The sequence below is a fragment of the Sturnira hondurensis genome, unplaced genomic scaffold, assembly GCF_014824575.4.
Source record: "Sturnira hondurensis isolate 20B ecotype Veracruz unplaced genomic scaffold, ASM1482457v3 Scaffold0001872, whole genome shotgun sequence".
Lineage (NCBI taxonomy): Eukaryota > Metazoa > Chordata > Mammalia > Chiroptera > Phyllostomidae > Sturnira > Sturnira hondurensis.
In genome coordinates this window covers 4,000,314-4,019,724 of record NW_028074503.1, presented here as the reverse complement: position 1 = coordinate 4,019,724, position 19,411 = coordinate 4,000,314, and the positions used below count along the sequence as shown (strand labels likewise).

Here is a 19,411-nt window from a genome sequence, read left to right as displayed (position 1 = left end):
GAGGAGAGGGGGAGACAGCCAACACTTTTAAGAAACTCTGTCATAAGCAACACTGTAACATTTGGCTGATTTTGACCTTGGACATCATTCAGAGAGGATGTGTCTAGAATATCTCTGGCTCTTCTTGCTTGCTGCCAAGATTCTGTTTCAGTTTTTTTCCTTTTCCTTAGTAGATTATCGTAGCAGTGTCTTGGCAGCCCCCTTTGGACTCATCCTGATTTTCAGTTTATAATGTATTTTAAATGTGGTCGGTTTTATTTATCTTCTTTGTGTTCTTCATATTCACTGTATTGTTTTTTAGTTTATGCAGTAGTACCTGAAAGCTGAATAAAAATGTAGCGCTGATATTTTAGGCTTGGGTTACCTTGGGTTACTCTGGACATTTTTAGAACTTGCCTAGTTTGTGGGAAGCTGTAAACAGTAAAGGTATTAAATTGAGTGTGTGTGCCTGACCATTTCCTGTTACCTTCAGTAACGGGGCGGTGGGGGGTGGTATTTGGACACAATCCACATGTTGCTCCTTTGTACTATTTGTTCTCAAGCTAGTTTGCAGAGGTCATGTTTAAAAAAATGTTTATTAGAATACCTTATGAGAATTGTTGACATGTTGATATAATTAACTTCATGACCTCTTTCAGCCTTTTTTTCATTCCTTTCTTCTCTTTTTTAAAATATATTTTATTGATTATGCCATTACAGTTGTCCCATTCCCCCCCATCACTTCCCTCCACCCTGCATGCCCCTCCCCCACCATTCCCCCCCTTTCGTTCATGTCCATGTGTCACAAGTTCTTTAGATTCTGTATTTCCCATACTATTCCTGCCCTCCCCCATCTATTTTCTACCTACTGTCTATGCTACCTATTTTCTGTACCTTCTCCCCGCTTCTCCTCCTCCCACTCCCTGTTGCTAACCTTCCATGTGATCTCAATTTCTATGTTTCTGCTCCCGATCTAGCTGTCCTCTTAGTTTGCTTTTGTTTTAGATGTGGTTGTTAATAACTGTGAGTTTGCTGTCCTTTCACTGTTCATATTTTTCATATTCTTTTTCTTAGATAAGTCCCTTTAACGTTTCATATAATAAGGGCTTGGTGATGATGAACTCCTTGAATGTGACCTTATCTGAGAAGCACTTTATCTGCCCTTCCATTCTAAATGAAAGCTTTGCTGGATACAGCAGTCTTGGATGTAGGTCACAAATAAGAGGAACATATGAAGGCTAAAATAATTGAAATGAAGGGAAATGCACAGGAAACCAATAGTGATGGAAAGGAAACTGGGACTCAAATCAAGGGAGTGGACCAGAAGGAAGAAAGAAACAACCAAACAGAAAAGAAAGAGGAAACAAGAATTCAAAAAAATGAGGAGAGGCTTAGGAACCTCCAGGACATCTTTAAACGTTCCAACATCCAAATTATAGGGGTACCAGAGGGGGAAAAGAAATAGCCACGAGTAGAAAACCTATTTGAACAAATAATAAAGGAGAACTTCCCCAGTCTGGCAAAGAAAATAGACCTCCAGGAAATCCAGGAAGTTCAGAGAGTCTCAAAGAAGTTTCAGCCTTTTAATAGAAGGAAAAAACTTAAAAAATAGGATAGACATAATGATTCTCTTAGTTTCAAAGTTTTTAAAAAACTGCTTTATTGAGAAGTAATTAGCATAAAGAAAGCTGTACATATGTAGCATTTACAGTGTGGCGAGTTGATTTTTCATCACGCTAACCCCCTCACAGCCGTTGGCTGTCATGACCTTTGGCTGAGAGAGGGAACTGTGTTCAGTCTGCAATGTCTTCAGAATAAAGATTTGGGCTATTTGAGATTTTTGTCCTCAAGACAAACTTTTTATTAATACTAGTGTTTTATTTGTGAATATTACCATTTTTTATTTTTTAATCACAGTTTACGTTCAGTATCCTTTTGTATCAGTTGCTGGTGTACAGCGGAAGGGTCAGGCAGTCGTATCCTTTCCGAAGTGTCCCCAACCCCCCCATTTCTAGCGCTCACCTGGCACTGCTCGCGGTCCTCACGGTGTTACTGACTCCACTACCTGTGCTGTACTTTGTGTCCCCGTGACTGTTTTGTAACTACCAATCTGTACTAATATGTTTTAATTGAGAAAATAAGCAAAGATTCCGTCTACCTTAAGTGCTTATCGGTAGTCTAGTGCATTTATCTTGTAAAGCAGTTGATTTTTCAATGTTACTCTGGCATTTTTTCTTAAAATATAGTTGTCAATTAAGTCACCTGAACCCCTTCAGAACTAGAGGGAAATAAAGAAACCCACAAATAAATATATATTAAGTATTTCACTTCCAGTCATTCTTCAGGGCTATGCAAATTTTCCTAATTGCCCAGAAAAAGTTGAATAAATAATGAAAAGCTGTTGCATAAATCTCTTACCCTGTTTTTCAAAGATAGATGAAGTATTCTGAAAATTTCAAGTGACTTTGCTCGCATAGAAGCATACATATTTGTGAGGGGAAAATGCAGTGGGAAGTAGAATAAAAAATGAAAGGCTAATTTTGTCTGAAATCTAGCAGTGTGTATTGTTAGAATAAAATTCTTTTAATAATAATGCATTTAATAGTACATCTTATAAAAATCAACCAGTTCTCCTTCGATGTTTTCCTTCATCGTTGGCATTGAAATGAGAGACGACAGGGACGGAATGCAGTCCGTGGGTCCAGTTCAGTGGGTCTTGGGTTTTGTCTTGACGGGTTGCGGTTGCCTGTTTGTTTGGGGTTCTGTTTTTGTTTTTATCATGCCGAAATGTACACGCTCACCATTTTCACCATTTATAAGTGCACAGCTCGGTGGCAGTGAGCACAGTCACACTGTTGTGCATTCATCACCGCCAGCATCCGTCCCCAGGACGTTTTCATCGTCCGGACTGAAACTTTGTACCCATCAGACAGTCACTCCCCTTTCTCGCCTTGTTTGTTTTTGAGTGTGAGTGGGTGGCCTTATACCACAGCACTGTACCCACCAGATAGGAGGCGTCGACATGCTCTCTCCACTAAGGCATTGATATATTGTGTAGTACTGCTGAATGGTAGATCAAATCTGGCCTATTTGATATTTACATATGTGGGCAAAATGGAAAACCCTGAAGTTTTGGGGTGAAATTATCACTTCAGAGGCACTGAGATCCATCACTGACTTATTAGTACAGAGAGATTTGAAATACTTCTTTGGGCAGACTTTACCCTAATCAGTAGCCTCCACAGTAGCTGTGGCCTTTTTGTGTGACTAATTGGTGTGGCCAATGGTATGAAGGCATAGAATTTAAGAATGGCTTCCAAAGTATATGTGTGTGTATGTGTGCATGCACATATATACATATATGCATACATACACACATATGTATGCATTAGACATCTCTGTTCACAGTATTAGAAATAATTGAGCTTTGGTCCTTAAGAAACTAGTGAGTTTTTGTCTCCCGGAAACTGTAAGTCATCGAATGGATCGTGTCTCCTTCTTCGCCTCTGAAGCTAAAGGATGTTCAGAGGTAAGTTTGTGACTTAACCTCTAGCGAGTATACAGAACCTCCTGGTATGTTTGGGAAACCACCTCCTTCCGGGTCTCTTTTTATATTTTCTTCACACTGCCTGCCTTTGATGTTTGTTTGTTTGTTGTATATAATCAGCTTCATGGCTGACTCATAGCTTCATTTGCAGACAGCCGTCCCAGCCATCTCTCCTTTCTCGGGTCTTCCCCTCCCATGTGAGTGAACGCTTTAACCCTCCATTGTCGGGTCAGGCTGTTCCCTGAGCTGGAACTGGTCCTCTCTGGCGATTCTCCTGCCCATTCCCACTCTCTCTCCTGGTCAGTTTAGCTCAATCATCAGTCACAGTCCTTTCTGGACACCTTCACCTTCACCTTCACCTTCACTTTGTGAAATTGGCCGATTCCACCCTCGTGGCTCCTGCCCCTATTTAGGCTTCTGTTGTTGCACCGAGAAAAATTTACTGACCTCACATGTTCACAAAACCGTCTGCCTCAGCTAGACCATGGGTAGGAACCAGCTGTTCCTGTTCTTTGAATCCACTGTGCCTTGTACATGATAAAGGAGGAGAGGATTTGTATTGAGCAGTATCAGAGGTGGTAAACGAGTCATGGTAAGACATGGAAAATGAACATTCAACTTTGCAATGTGGAGGGAATTGGTGACCTTTGTCAGAAACCGTTGCGTGGGGCCAGGGAGGGGGGTTGGGTGGAGTTGACCTGACTGTATGAAGGAGAGACAGAGGTTAGGAGCAAAGAGAAGGATTCGGGAAGAAGAAGTAGAGGAACAGGGAGAAAGAAGAGGAGGAGCGAGAAGGACTAGGAAAGGGGGCAGAGAGGCCGTCGGGTCCTGCCACCCCCAGAAGGACAGGGTCAGTACAGCCGTCTGACGGTGTGTCCCTGTGAGTAAGCACAGTGCCCGTGGTGGGGACGACCGCGACAGGTCTTCGGTTTGTGTTTGCTAGGTTGACATCTTGTTTTGAGAAAAGCTGTCTCTGCTTCACAGAAGCTCATACTGCCTCACCTGTTGTTTGGTACTTACTGGCTATCTGCTTTTTGTTATGAATTTCCTTTTTTTTTATTTTTTAAATATATTTTATTGATTATACCATTACAGTTATCCCATTCCCCCCTTCACTCCCCTCCACCCTGCACACTCCCTCCCCCACCATTCCCCCCCTTTAGTTTATGACCACGTGTCTCAAGTTCTTTAGATTCTGTATTTCCCCCACTATTCTTGCCCTCCCCCCTATCTATTCTCTACCTACTGTCTATGCTGTTTTCTGTACCTTCTCCCCCCTTCTCTTCCTCCCACTCCCCTGTTGCTAACCCTCCATGTGTTCTTCATTTCTATGGTTTTGCTCCTGATCTAGCTGTCCTCTTGGTTTGCTTTTGTTTTAGGTGTAGTTGTTAATAACTGTGAGTTTGCTGTCCTTTCACTGTTCATATTTTTCATCTTCTTTTTCTTAGATAAGTCCCTTTAACATTTCATATAATAAGGGCTTGGTGATGATGAACTCCTTGAATTTGATCTTATCTGAGAAGCACTTTGTCTGTCCTTCCATTCTAAATGAAAACTTTGCTACATCCAAGATTGCTTTATCCAACGAATTTCCTTTTTAAATGGATAAGTCGTCTGTCTTGATTTATATCTCTTAAATAGCACAGTATCCTATGCATTGTTATGTTTAGTAAATGCCTGAGAGTTTTGCTTCAGTGCTTTTTGGTTTTTAAGATTTTGAAGATGTGGAGGAGGAAGAAATGTTTACCTGCCCTTGTAGGTCCTAATAATGAATATGAGATAGATTAACTAAATTTAATTACACACGTATGAACGGGAACTTCATGTGCATGAGTCAGAGACCTCACATACACGAGAGGTTCGGACAGAAAGGAGAAATGAGGTCTGTGTATGTTGCACCCTGAGCCCAGGGACCTGGAGCTGCAGAGGGAGCAGGGTCAGAAGAGCAGATGCTCAGTAGTTAGGTGTTCGCCCCCGAGCATCACACACTGTCTCTGGTGGTGGCTCTTCCTGTGGGCAAGGCCCCCAGTTTAGATTCTGCCAGGGACCTGCGGGAGGGACAGGCGTTTCTCCTGAAGGCATGGGCCTCCACTGACTTCAGCTCACAGCGACCCACATACCACAGCAGCACATCGAAGGGAGGCCTGTTCTGAATCCCGTCAGTGACATCTAAGTTAAAAAGTGGCGGCACATCTTAAATAATGCTGACCAACACAGACGAGATTATTTTGTTTGGCTTTTTCATTTCTTTATTTTTGCATATGAAACACATTTGACAATCTCACAGTGACAAAACCGCCCCACCCCACCTTCCCAGACCCCTATCATCCTGTTTATTCAGGTTTTGCTCCTGCGGTTCCCTCTGTGTAGCTCTGCCCTCTGCCCTCCCCCAGGGCACCGTTTTAAGTTTTTAAAGGTTTATCTGTAGTTGAACCTGTCCTAGGTAGCCTTTCCTGATACCCATTTGCCCACCCCAGGAAGTGGGTTCATCCGCTTTGCCCCGCGGGGCTTCAGACAGACCTCTGTCCCCTCGCGCCTCTCGTTGGTGCAGTTATCCATCTCCCTGACCAGACCGGCCCTTCTCTGAGGCAGAGTGGAATTATTATTTTGTTACGTTTCAGACTTGTAAAATAATGTCCTTATTTTTTATCCTAGCATTCTGTTAAAAGCATTTTTTCTATTTATTGTTTTTGTAAATGTAATTTTAAGAACCGCTTATTTCATCTAATGAGTAGACAGCCCCCTTGTTATTGGCCATACAGATTGCCAAAATTGACAATGAAAAATACTTCTTTAAATTGATTATTAAAAGATCTATTTGTCATAGGGTGCATGGTAGAAGAAAGCTATATTTTAAATTCTTGGGTTATACTTACAGAAAATAAAAATAACTTTTCCAGCATTGAAAGGCTTTCTGTAATTAACTTACATCATTCAGAGATCCGGAGTTCAGAGGTCACGGAGTGTTGTCCAACCTGCAATTGTGCTGGTCCAGCAGTTGTTACTAATGGCCCCATGTGATAAAAATAAAGTTCCGTGACTTCGGGTGAATTAGACAGTGCAGTGCAAGGGAAAGAGAAGTACTAAAAATTTTTGTTTCCTGAACATTTTGGCTTTAAGATATGTCAAGCACATGACCGAAAATGTATTTAAGGAACTTTGCTTGAGTGTGTCTCGAGTGCTTCTCCGGAGCCCACAGCAGCTGAGTGTAGAGTCATCTGCCTCAGGGAGGTTAGACGTTACCTTGGGTTCACATTTTAAAAGAAACTTAGGAGCCATTTAATGTTTCTTCAAGACTGAGTGACTGCTCCTTTGAGCTGAAATATTATAGAGCATTAAACTTGGAGACAGAAAACCTGGGTTCACATCCCATTTCACCCAACTCAAATCGTAAGGTCATTAGCATTCTCGTTAACCCTGTGGGCCTGCCTCACGTCCACCAAAGCACCCCGGGGGAGCTGGGAGGACGTGAAGAATGTGAACGTGCCTGACAGTCCATTCCCAAACAGGCAGATGGCTCGCATCTGAACACAGCCAACTGGGAACATGGCATTTTTATCCCAAAAATGCCTGCCAGATAATGAGGTCTTATATGGACACTTCTGGTTTTAGCTCAGTAATATCACACCAGAAGAAGTATTTTTTAAGTATTTTAAAATTACCTTTGCTTTTGTGTCTGTAGTATCAGATGTCATTTATACTTCTCCTAAGCACAGCTGCTCCAGCTTTTTCTGTATAATGAATTGTAAAAATTGAATGCCTTTTTAAAAAGTTATGCTTAAGATGCTTTGCAAGAAAAGATAAAACAGAAATTTGGGGGCGGGGAAGCTACTGAATGTGATTTCTTAAAGAATTCGTTCTTTGGAAATCTCTTTCAATATATAAGATCTGTTTAATTATAAGTTGGTGGAAACCTATATCTGTTTCACAAATCCGAGCTGGCCCTTCCTGGGAGCAGGCTCTCTGAGACCCTTGAGGAGGCAGTTAACGGATTGTCTAAGGACAAAGTAGGCTGCTTGAGTTTCAAAGCCTGGTGCATGCAGGGAGATACGCATTGTTACCGAAGCCAACTTCAGTCATTGACTGTGAACCTGCTCTGCCACAGATTCCGAGTCGGAGCGGTCCCTGAGTAGACTGGAAGCAGTGACGGCACACTCCTTTGAAGAGGAAGGGGAGCGTTTGGGTAGAAAACACAGAATGTCCGAAGGAAAAGATTGCGGAGGGGGAGATGCAGTCTCCAATGGCATCAAAAAACACAGGTAGGAGAACCATTGACGATAATCATTGCTGGCTTTTTATTTCCAATCCCATTCAAGTCTTAAAAGTATGCCTTGTCGCTTTGTTCCTCTCTGTGTTGGGTATTTATATTGCTGTGTCACCTCAAAGAAGCGTTTAGTTTAAGGACTTTGTTTATGTAAGAGGAGAACGTCATCTGTAGTTGTAGGAACAATGCACAAAACTTGGTTTTGGCAACATGATTTTAGCAGAACATAAATCTTTCAGTCGGCAATTTAGAAAGGCTGTGCAGAACTCCTTATTGAAATTGACGCTGGGCTCCTTTTTTCGTCATACATCTTTTATGGCTTTGCCTCCCAATGCTATTTTAGTTTCTCGTCATTCGATCTTGTTGGTTTTATTAAGAATGGATGGTAATATTGCCTGCCTGTTGATTCAATTTAGTTACACTTTGACAAAGACTTTTATTAAGACCCGAGGTTTGTTGAACATATCCATTTTATACTGTCTAATAGCATTAGTATCTTTTTATTCCCTCGATGATTTAGTCCTAGAGATTGTCCCAGATTAATGAGACGTAACAGACACTGGAGTTCTCCAGTTTCAGCACAAGTGTGCAGGCACAAGGGCGTATGTGCCTGCTGGTGTTCACAGGGCAAAATACTTATCAAATTGTCAGCGAAGGATGCATGCTGTTGTCATCGCAAAAAGCGCTTTGGGGGGTAAGAAGTTATTAACTGTCAATTTTTAAGGTAGTTTTTTTGTTCAATAATTATATTTTGTGTAACTTTAACCTGTTTTCTGCACCATAGTTCTGGCTACAATTGGTTTTAATTATTCTAGTGGGAAAAAAACACAACCCACACACACATATCACTTCTGGTTTATGTGTATTTGCTCCTTGTTAACAAAATGTCTCACTTTGTACTTATTTTGACAAGATCAGGAAGTTTTAGGTAACAAACCAGATAAAACCAGAGTTTTGTTCAATAAGAGGCTATCCTCTAACCATGGTTACTGACGGCTGTCTTCTCATGGCATTTACCATGGCACACTATGGGGCTAGCTCTGCGTCTTTCCTGATTTCCTTTGCAGTTATAGTTAGCTGCAGCTGCAGCCCCTTTGGGGGTCCAGGGCTAAGTTCTGAGCAGGCCTTGAAATACCTAATGGGACACCTGGCAGGCCTATCTAAAGGCCTAAAGAGAAGAGAGCCTATAACTATTTAACACGTACATTGTGACGCACAGTGAGGACATAGTGGGAAGCTTTGGAATGTTCAAAGCAGCACGCAAATGCCCCTGAAACTGTAAATACCAGAAGGAGCACTGTGCGTAGATGCTGTCTTGTCCTGTGGCTGGAGGGGCATTCCTCTGCTCTTCGGGGCCTGCTGGCCCTTCCGTACGTGTGCGATAGTCATAAAAGTAGTTCTTCTGCATTTGACAAAAATTTATTGTATCATATTGCTATATTCTGTGTTCCTCAAATCCACATGGCACAGATGTATTCAGATTGTACAGAAAGTTAAGGTGAATTTGTTCAAAAAATGAAATCAGAACAGATCACTAAGAAAAAACAAAGAGAAATGCAACTAGATAGTAAAGTAGCCAGAAAAGTTAAACTGATAAGCAGGATGCAGCTTAGTAAACCTATAACTGTAATAAAACATTCTTTAGTTATTTAAAGGAAAAGAGGTCATTTTAGGACATTATGAGCAAATATGTGAAAAGCATAACTACTTATTTTAAGAGGTAGTGATTATAGAACTTTTGGTTTTTTTTAAAGCCTGTCTTCTCTAACCAAACAAACAGCATATGCCACACATAATTTCAAAGTTTAATTTTAGAATAGGAAAGTAGGACCCTGGCTGGTGTGGCTCAGTGGACTGAGCACCTGCCTGCAAACTGAAAGGTCACCAGTTCGATTCCTGATGAGGGCACATCCCTGGGTTGAAGGCCAGGTCCCCAGTTGGGGGCGGCATGTGAGAGGCAACCGGTCGATGTTTCTCTTGCTTGTCATGTTTCTCTCCCTCTCTCCCTTCCCTTCTCTTCTCTCTGAGGATAAATAAACTCTTTTAAAAAAGGAAAGGAAAAGNAAAGTTTAATTTTAGAATAGGAAAGTAGGACCCTGGCTGGTGTGGCTCAGTGGACTGAGCACCTGCCTGCAAACTGAAAGGTCACCAGTTCGATTCCTGATGAGGGCACATCCCTGGGTTGAAGGCCAGGTCCCCAGTTGGGGGCGGCATGTGAGAGGCAACTGGTCGATGTTTCTCTTGCTTGTCATGTTTCTCTCCCTCTCTCCCTTCCCTTCTCTTCTCTTCTCTCTGAGGATAAATAAACTCTTTTAAAAAAGGAAAGGAAAAGAGATGGAGTATTCAGTGTTAATCAAATCCCTCTTGCCTGCTCCTTGAATTGCATTATAAGTAATTTGCGATTATAATGGGCAATTATTAATAGTAAGAGTGATTTGAATTAAAGTAATTTGGGGAATATTTCAGAAAAGCCCATGTCTGCTGTTTTGGGGGGGAGCAGTCTAAAGTCACCATGAAGTTTATTTGAAGTTTTTTCTCATATCTTTAAGTAATACAGAATTTCTATTTGACCTTGTCATATATTTCTGTTTTTTTTAAATATTGAAAAATAATTTATTTACCATTTACTTAACTTTCCCATAGAAACCTTACACTTCCTTCTCACCTCATATTATCACTTACCTCCAGGATATATATACTCATTTAAATTTAGGGATGGCGATAGGAAGAATATTTAAAAGAGAAATGCATATTTTAAAATGGGAAAGAGAAGACTTACAAATTATAGTTCACATGGGAAGTGTGAAATCATGGCTTAACTGATGTGCTGATAAAATAGAACAAGGGTTTTCAACCACTTCTGGTTTTTTTTAGCCAAGGAACCATTTGTGCAGCAAAACTTTAGTGTGCTAACTATTAAAATCTCAGCTACCTTCAAAGATTGATGAGATTCCCACAGAGGGGTCCTTTCCTCTCCCCCCTCCAGCTGCTGCTTCAGTGGGAATCACCGCACCCACCGCACTTCCTACCCAACGAAAGCCCTGGGGCTCTACTCTCTGTGTAGCAGAGAAACAACCGGCTTCCCCCCCCCCCCCCAACAGAGCATAGGAAGCTGTTCCAAACTGCGTGGCTGCTGCTGTTTGATGCGTGAGCATGCACAGAGCGCCTGCGGCGGGCAGTGCGCAGTGTAAATGACCTGTTAGTGACTGTTTACTCCCTTTCTTCTCCAAGAGAGGGATTTGCTTTGCTCCAAAGAACCCCTGCTCCCTGTTTTCCTTTCACACCCAGTTATCCTACGGTGGCAGCATGGGGTGCAGTTTGAAAACCTCTGGCCATGAGGAACACAAGCTATAGGGCATACTATGTTATATTAATTTAATATGAAATAAAGCATGCTGTGCTAATTGAGTTTATTTTTATGGTGATAAAAGTATAGATAGTATGGATTTTTAATTCATCCCATGTGATAATTACCAAGAGAATGATTCTTCTGATAACTAAGGTTTAAGTCATCTCTCTTAAAAATTTTTTTTAAAAATCCTCACTTGAGGAAATTTTTTCTTTGCTTTTAGAGAGAGAGGAAGGGAGGGAGAGAAGCATTGATTTGTTGCCTTCTGTTTACACTCATACTGGGGATCATATGTGCCCGGGCTGGGGATCAAACCCGCAACCTGGGTATGCACCTGATGGGAAATCTAATCTGCAACCCATTGGTTACCGGATGATGTTTCAACCAAGAGAACCACACTGGCTAGAGCCTTTTCTTTCTTAAATTCTCACCCGAGGGTATGTTCACTGATTGTAGAGAAAGAGGAAGGTGGGAGGGAAGGAGTGGGGAGAGATAGACAGACAGACAGACATTAATTGGTTGCCTGCCATACATACCCTGACCAGGGATGGAGCCTAAAACCTAGTCAGGTATGAGTCCTGACTGGGGATCAAACCTGCAACCTTTTGGTATAGGAGACAATGCTCCAAGTACCTGAGCCACCCGGCCAGGGCTTAAGTCATCTCTTAGATAAGAGTTTGGGCTCAATCAACTGCGAGTTCTCTTCTCAGTCTAGAAGTTTGGTGATTACAAACTGGAATCTTGAAAAATGGCTTTTCTACCACACTGAAGTTTTAGGAAACTTGTGCAATGTCTCTTCGTATTATTAAGCCTGGGGAAAGCATTCTGGTTTTTATTCACTCTGAATTGCTGATATGCTATGTACTCTCCCAGCCAATGACCTTTACTGTGTAGAGTTGCATGTGTCAGTGGGCTTTTAGTTAGTTCTGGAGGTCCGTCAACAGAAAGAGTTGGGGTTTTATTTAAGACCTGGAACCAGAAGTACTGCAGAGCTAGAGAACGTACAGAATAAACACTCCATTTCAACGTGCTTTTTTCCTCCCCAGAAAATACATTGAGTTGCTTCGCGGGCAGTTAGCCTCCAGCATGCTGAGGCCAGGTTTGTGTTTACAGGGCCCCTCGGCATCTTGGCTGTGCGCCACAGGCTCAGTTCTCCACTCCTCGTCCTAGTTTATTAAATTTGTTCGGAGCTCTAATCTAACTTCTTAGCATTTGACGCAAGTTGTTATATTTGGTAAAGATCTTGATATTTATATCATCATGTCACCGGATAGGGTGTGAAAGATACAAACAGAACAGGTCAGTCAGAACCTGAAATGTCGGATTCATGTTATGATTCTATAAATGGTATTCAAATGTTATTCACTATATTAATAACACTAATAGAGTAAAGGAGAAAACCATATGATCATCCTGATAGATAAAGAAAAAACATTCAGTGAGATTCAACAGTTACTTACAGTTCATAAATATCTTAGCAAACCACAAATAGAAGAGATCCTATTTAATCTGGTTAAAAGTTACCACAACAGATTACTTGATAATGAGATATTAAAAACAGTTCTTACAATATCAGGAGTAAGACAGGGATTCTCCCTGTCATCTTTTCTACTCAGCATTACCTGGAGGCTGGAGCCAGAGACAACACACCCACAGGATTTAGAGATAAATAAAACTAGGTGTTTACAGACAAACTATTAGCATTAGCAAGAAAGTTTGGCAAAGTTGAGTTTATACAAAATCAGCTAATTACACTTCTGTGCACCATCAACAGACAGAAATGCAGTTAAAATAGGGGAATATTTAGAGTTATTAAAAAGTTATTAAAAAGTCTCCAAGGAGTAGATCTTAGCAAAAATGTGTTAGAGTAAAACTTATGGAAAAGCATAAAACTTATTGAGATGGAAATTCATTGTCATAAAGATGTTTTTGTCAAATTGACCTGTAGACTCAATGTAATTTTAATTAAAATTGCAATGTCCTTTTCTTTGGAAGTTGAAAACTAGGTTCTGAAATATGTATTTAAGCACAGAGGGCTTTGAGAAGCCAAGATAGCCTTGGCTGGTGTAGCTCAGTGGATTGAGTGTGGGCCTGCGGACTAGAGGATCGCGGTTCGATTCCCATGCCTGGGTTGCAGGCCAGTTCCCAGCAGGGGACCCGTGAGAGGCAACCATACATTGATATTTCTCTCCTCTCCTTCCCTTCCTCTCTAAAAGATAAATAAATAAACCTAAAAAAAAAAGAAAAGCCAAGATAATGCTCAAGAACCAGATTGGAGGAAAGAAAAAAGGCTTTTTCCCTCACCGTGTGTCATGATCGAGTCCAAGTCTTTAGTGCAGAGAATTGTCCCGGAGGCGGGTGGACACGCAGAATGCAAGGGCAGGGTCCGCAGGCCCAGGTGGACGAGGAAGCCTGGGCCGACGGAGCCAGCCCAACAGGTCAGAGAGGGAGAGAATGGGCTGGTGGGTAATTGGTTCTGGGACAGCCATTTAATACGGGGGAGGAAAAGGAAAGAGACCCCCGTTTCAAATACACAAATATAAATTCTAGAAGAATCAAACACTGAAATGTGAAAGGGAAAAACCAAACTTTTAGAAGAAAATATAAAATATCTTTGCAATTTTGGAATATGGAGGGATTTCTTATAACAAATATGACAGACACTACGTTTTTGCCTGATGTTAATTAATGTACTAGATAAATTGACTTGAATAAAAGCCGTCTATTCTTTAGTAAATGTGGCTAAGAGTCTCAAAGGTTTATTTTGCTGAAATGGTAGAATGATGGATTTGGACTTCAGACAATTGCTTAGTTTATCCTTTATTTATTCTGCACGACTGCTTTAGAATTGGATTACCAGGTAGCCAAATAACAGCTGTCTTCAGTGTGTGAGGGATTCGGACAAGGAACATACTGACAAGTGGAAGTCAAACAAAGAGATGAGAAATATACGCTAAGGCAATAGCTTTCTAAGGTTATGTTGAGAAAATGTTGTCAGTGGTAAATATCAATTAATCATCCAATCTCCATACAGATAGGGGACACATTTTCTGGTTGTAGACATAATTTGGTCAGGGCATAGTGTTAGTAAGAAGTCACCCCACCCAGAGGTCCTCTGGTGCCCTGGGCAGAAAAACACCCTTGTCTGTCAGGAAATCTATGGGATAGGTTGTCATTGTCATATTGTGACCAGAATCACTTAAGCAGGAGTCCAGACACATATCTCTGATTTTGAAAAGACCCAGGAGTCATGGGAGAAAGCAAGATCCCTGCCCAGAATTGCCCAGACAGATGGTGGGGTGTGTGGGCTGGAGGGAACGGCGGTTCCAAGGACATGGGGAGTCTGCGGTCTCCACCTAGTCCCTGCCCTGGAGTACTCATTTGCTCTGCAGAGTAGAGGGCTGTCACTAAAACAGTTAATTACTAGAAGATCACACCGCTCTGTTGTGAGGCCCACTTCTTTAACAGGCTGGACACAGTCTGTCTCAGGAGCCCGAGACAGAACAGCAGTAGAGAGAGAGTAGCAGTGAGAAGCCTGAGGAGGAGCAGTAGAGAAAGAAGGTGCTGGGCACATTAAAGGAAGCAGAGGTTGGGCGAGGGCGACACCGACTATGGAGTAGGCAGACTGAGGGCGGTCGGGAAGCTGTAGACTTCTATCTCCAAGGGCAGCGGAGATTGGCACCTGGGACAGATTGTCGCGTTGGATGGCAGTAGCTAAAGCCGAGGAGGAAATGCCAGCAGGATGTCTCTGATTGCATGAGACATCCACCTCTCCTGCAAAAAGCACATTTGGAGATATCTCGACCAATAGGAGGGAGCACCAACCTGGCAGGCGGGGAAGACATCAGCAAAAAAGGGTTCAATGCAAAAACCTCATCTAGAACTCACAAGCTGGTAGGCTGTGGGGTTACTTGGGGCTATGTTAGGAAGAATAAAAGAAGACAGTATGAGTCTAAGTTCATGATCATTAGCTCCACAAAACCAGGTTGACTTGCCAAACTTATTGGCAAGAGTTAAGAAAAACTGTTAAACACCTTTCCACCTTTTCCAGAAAATTCACCTCTTTCTGTCCTAGTTTGAAAAGCAGATAGAAGAGGAGCTGCTCTTTCCAAAGCAGGAGCTAAGGGCCCACAGTCCCCGCTCCTGATCCTGCCCTTGACCCGTAAGACACCTCTTTGGGCTTGGGGCTCTGGACAAAACACAGAATTACTCTAGCGTTAGTGCATTCTGTACAAATGATGGCGAGATAACACTTTCACCTGACCCTGAGGGCTCATTCTAATCAATTCTCCCTCAGTCACTGATTTTTGTGGGCAAGTGAGAGCGATTATCTAGGGTATCAGAAATCTGTAAAGCTATACTTGAGAGAACAGAGGAACAAATAGCTAATGAATTTATGTTGTTTGCCTAGAGAATGCAGAAAAATGAGGAATATATATTTTAGCCATATAATTCCATTTTAAAAACTACTATGGAAATTTTCAGCCATACAAATAGGAAGAATAATACAGTGAGCCCTTCACACCCACTGTTGGTCTTCAGCACCATCACTCACCCAACTTCGTTTTGTCTGCAGACTTCGTTGCTCTCCTGCCCCCTATAAAGTGGTAGTGTGTCAAATCTCGGGTATGCTTTTCATCTGTGATTACTTCAGGATGCATCTGGAGAACATTGGGACTCTTATTTTCTAAAACTACAATATCATTATTGTCATTAAGACACCTAAAATAGAGTGTCCTAATTGTCATCTCATATTTAGTTAGTATTCAGAGTCCTCTGGTTGTCTCATAAATGTCACTTAGTAATTGGATATAAAATGTCATTTAATAAACAAAATCTAGAGGGTCTACATACTGCATTTGGTTTACGTGTCTCTTAAATATGCTTTACTCTCCAGATTTCCTCCCCTCTTCCCCGTTTCGTTCTTGCATTTGTTTGTGGAAGAAACCTGGTCCTTTGTCCTGTAGAATGATTCAGCCTGGATATTGCTTGTTGAGTTCCCATTGCATCATGTAACGTTGTAACTTTTTTTTTCACTCCTGAATTCTTGTAAACTGATGGCTCCGTGTGTGTGTGCGCGCGCGCTCACGCGCATACACTCAACTGATGGCGCTCTCTCTCTCTCTCTGTATATATGTGTGTATATGTGTGTATATATATGTTTTTTTCCAACAAGATTTAGGTTTGAATTACTTGGCATGAAATACTGCACAGGCACATGTGCCATCCCGGTACGTCCCTTGAAAGCACACGCTGTCTGGTTTTTCTCTGTTTTGTGATGCTGAGGTGGATTCCTGGGTCTGGGCACTGTCCGTCTGACACAGCCACGGATAAAGCTGCCCAACAGCCTTGAACCTAATGATTCCAGCAGCTGTTGTTGATCGGTGTCTCTGTCCTCTCTTTATTAGGGGATGCTGGTTGTGTTACATTTCTGTCAGTCCTTATTAGCTACAATTCTTCAATAAAGAAAACTTCCCATTACGTCTTTTCAGGCTATGTTTGTTTGCTTACATCTTCCAAAAGCAGTGCCTGAACATACGAGTGGGTTGTTCGTCTGTTGTAGTTAACTTTTTCCCATCTCCAGTCGGAGGGAGGTCCAGCCTGGCCGTCTGTGTTGCGTTCAGGGTTCTTTAGATAGGACCCCAGTTTTTGTTGTCAATTTTAGGTATAGTATGCGTACAGGAATCAAGTTGTCTTTGACAGCTGCCTTCTCATCCAAAGAGATGCTTCAGCCTTACCTGCCCCCGACAGAGAGTCAGCTTATTTCTCTGAAGAGCTGCATTTCATTTCAGTGGGAAATAATATTTACATGTCACAGTCTGAGTCGTGTTAATGCTCAGTGCTGCTGGGCTGGCCGCGGTGTTCAGTTCTACTCAGAGGAGACAGATGCAACCCCCTCCCCACCTTTTCTAAAAGGAAAATGCTGTCATGAGTTTGTACCAATATATTTTCAGCTTAAAATGGTTTTCCCTATTTGCTTTATTCTAATATATCTTCAGATCATACATACTCACAGAAATATACAAGTAATGTTATCAACAATGCAATTGTTGAAAGGGATTTTAGATTTCTCTAGTTCCTTTAACCCTTACATTCCGCCTGGGACACACAGCCAGTGTTGGGTTTTTAGGGCACTTGGGGTGGTTCCTCTCCATGTGGTTAAACTGTTAACGTTACACACAGTAGGTTCATCTGTTTCATTTGCACTCAAGTCTGAGGAATTGCCTTTCAACTTCATATTGTATAGTTTTGTAAAATACGTGATTTCAAAGACAAAAATACAAAACACAAGGTATATGTTGAAAAATCTACTTTCCCTTATTCTTGTTCTGTCAACATTGTTTGCCTCCAACCCCTAAAGGTAAGCATTTTTATAATTTTAAAATTATTTCATTTTTAATATAAGCAATGCAGAAATAAAAGTCCCCATTTTTTCCTTATAAAAGGCACTGCACAACTTTGAGGGTTTTTTTTTCACTTAATATATGCTAATTCTAATTCCTCTCATCTCATGTTCTTTCATATTAGTCGATTTGGTTATCTTTTTGCAACTCATAAAAAATGTATGTTTAGTATAGAGATGATGCTAAACTTTTTAGTTGGTGATAATTCAGAAGTGTAATAATATCTATTTTGCAAACTTTAACTCTCAGCTTTTAAGCTAGCCACTCTCCGTCCTTTCCCCAAATGGCAACCATCATTATTACGTATAACACTGTTTTTTTTTTTCACACAAATGATAGAAAATGTGTTCGTACACTTCTTAGCCTTGTTGACGGAAGGGACCTGATTCTTCTTACTGACTCATGTAAAGAATTACAGGTCAGAAAATCTATTAGCGTGCATTCAGAGTTTGTTAGTGACCCCTTCCCCTGGAAGAGAATGGGCCTAGCTAGGGTGGGAGGCGTGAAAGGCATAGATAGAAGTTCAGGGCAAAATAAGGGCCGCTGGAGGCCAGGTGGCAAGCCCCCAGGGTGATAGGCCCCCAGGTGACCTGAGGCGGGGCAGCCAGAGAGCCAAGAGAGCAGAGAGAGAGTTCTTTGTTCTGAGGACTGACTGATATAGTTGGTGGGATGGGAGTTAAAAAGTTACATATTGATTGACAGGTAAATGTGGTGCCAGCTTTCCCGGGGGGAAGTGACTACCCAGACGTAGGTGTGTGTGGGTGTCTATTAGCCCTAATCCTTATCTTGCTTGACTCTACTTGTTCATCTTGTAAAACAGACACGTGAGAGGCAGTTAATTAAAGTTGGGGCAGTTCCCCAAAGTTATTTATGGACTTCTTTGGGTACTGTGGACCCTCTCCCACATTCCAGGTTCTGGGATGAAAGCACAGTTTCAAGGCTTTCTTTCCCAAATAGTGGAAATGCTACATAGAATTTCGTGGACTTCCCTCCTTCCTTGTTAACATAGTGTTTCCTGTGGTGTTGGAACACCTGGCAATGTTAGTGGGCCAGGCTCGGGACTGCTGAGTTAGTAGGTGAGACGTGTCTCCCTCCTCCTCCCTGCCTTGGTTTGCTATTCATTCTACCTAAGTAATAAAAGGCGTTTCCTGGCAACCAGGATGCTAGATGCTGGCCAGTAACAGCAACCCAGTCTCAGAGTTCTTCCTATGCTCTTTCCTACCTCATCCTTACTTTTAAAAAGTATGTGTCTGTATATCAGATTATGTATTTAACCAATATGCAGGGTGGGGCAAAAGTAGGTTTACAGTTGTATGTATGGAAAATAATACAATAATTAATAAATAATAATTATGAACTCTGTTTCGAGTACTTACAACGGTAAACCCCCCTTTTCTCACCCTGTATTGTGAGCCCCTGTTATGCCAGATTCTGTTCAAGGTGCTTCTGAACAAAGCCCCTCTTGTTGTGGAGTGTCCACTTCTGAAGGGAGGGAGGTTGAGCATCTGCTTGTGCATTTCAGATCTATTCACGTTCCTTTTTCTGTGAATTGCTCGCATTCCGTGCCCAGTTTTCTGCGAGAATTTTGAACTCCCCAATTTTCAGGTGTCCTATAATATCACTAGGGAAACAGCCTTTTGTATGTGACATGGGTAGGAAATATTTTCTTCTAGGTTTGTCCAGAGGAAGGATAATTCTTAGAATTTTTATTTCTTACCACAAACTGAGAAATATAGTTACTAAAAAGGCTTTAATAAACAACACTATTAAATAGAAAACCCTGTTTCTGTTTCTTGATTTTTGCACACCTTTGTATGTGCTCATTGAGAAAAAATATAGTGTAGTTATTACGACTACCTGGGTTTGAA

The 19,411-nt window shown here is 41.7% G+C and overlaps 1 protein-coding gene across 6 annotated transcripts in view; it reads left to right on the top strand.

Moving 5' to 3' along the window:
- OSBPL1A (oxysterol binding protein like 1A) overlaps positions 1–19,411 on the top strand; it is a 213,414-nt gene that overhangs the window by 140,907 nt on the left and 53,096 nt on the right. For all 6 annotated transcript variants that reach the window (XM_037032020.1, XM_037032009.1, XM_037032029.1 and 3 more), the window contains one exon: positions 7,632–7,785. In XM_037032020.1, the coding sequence (XP_036887915.1) occupies positions 7,632–7,785 (154 nt within the window). The remainder of the gene's footprint in view (positions 1–7,631; positions 7,786–19,411) is intronic.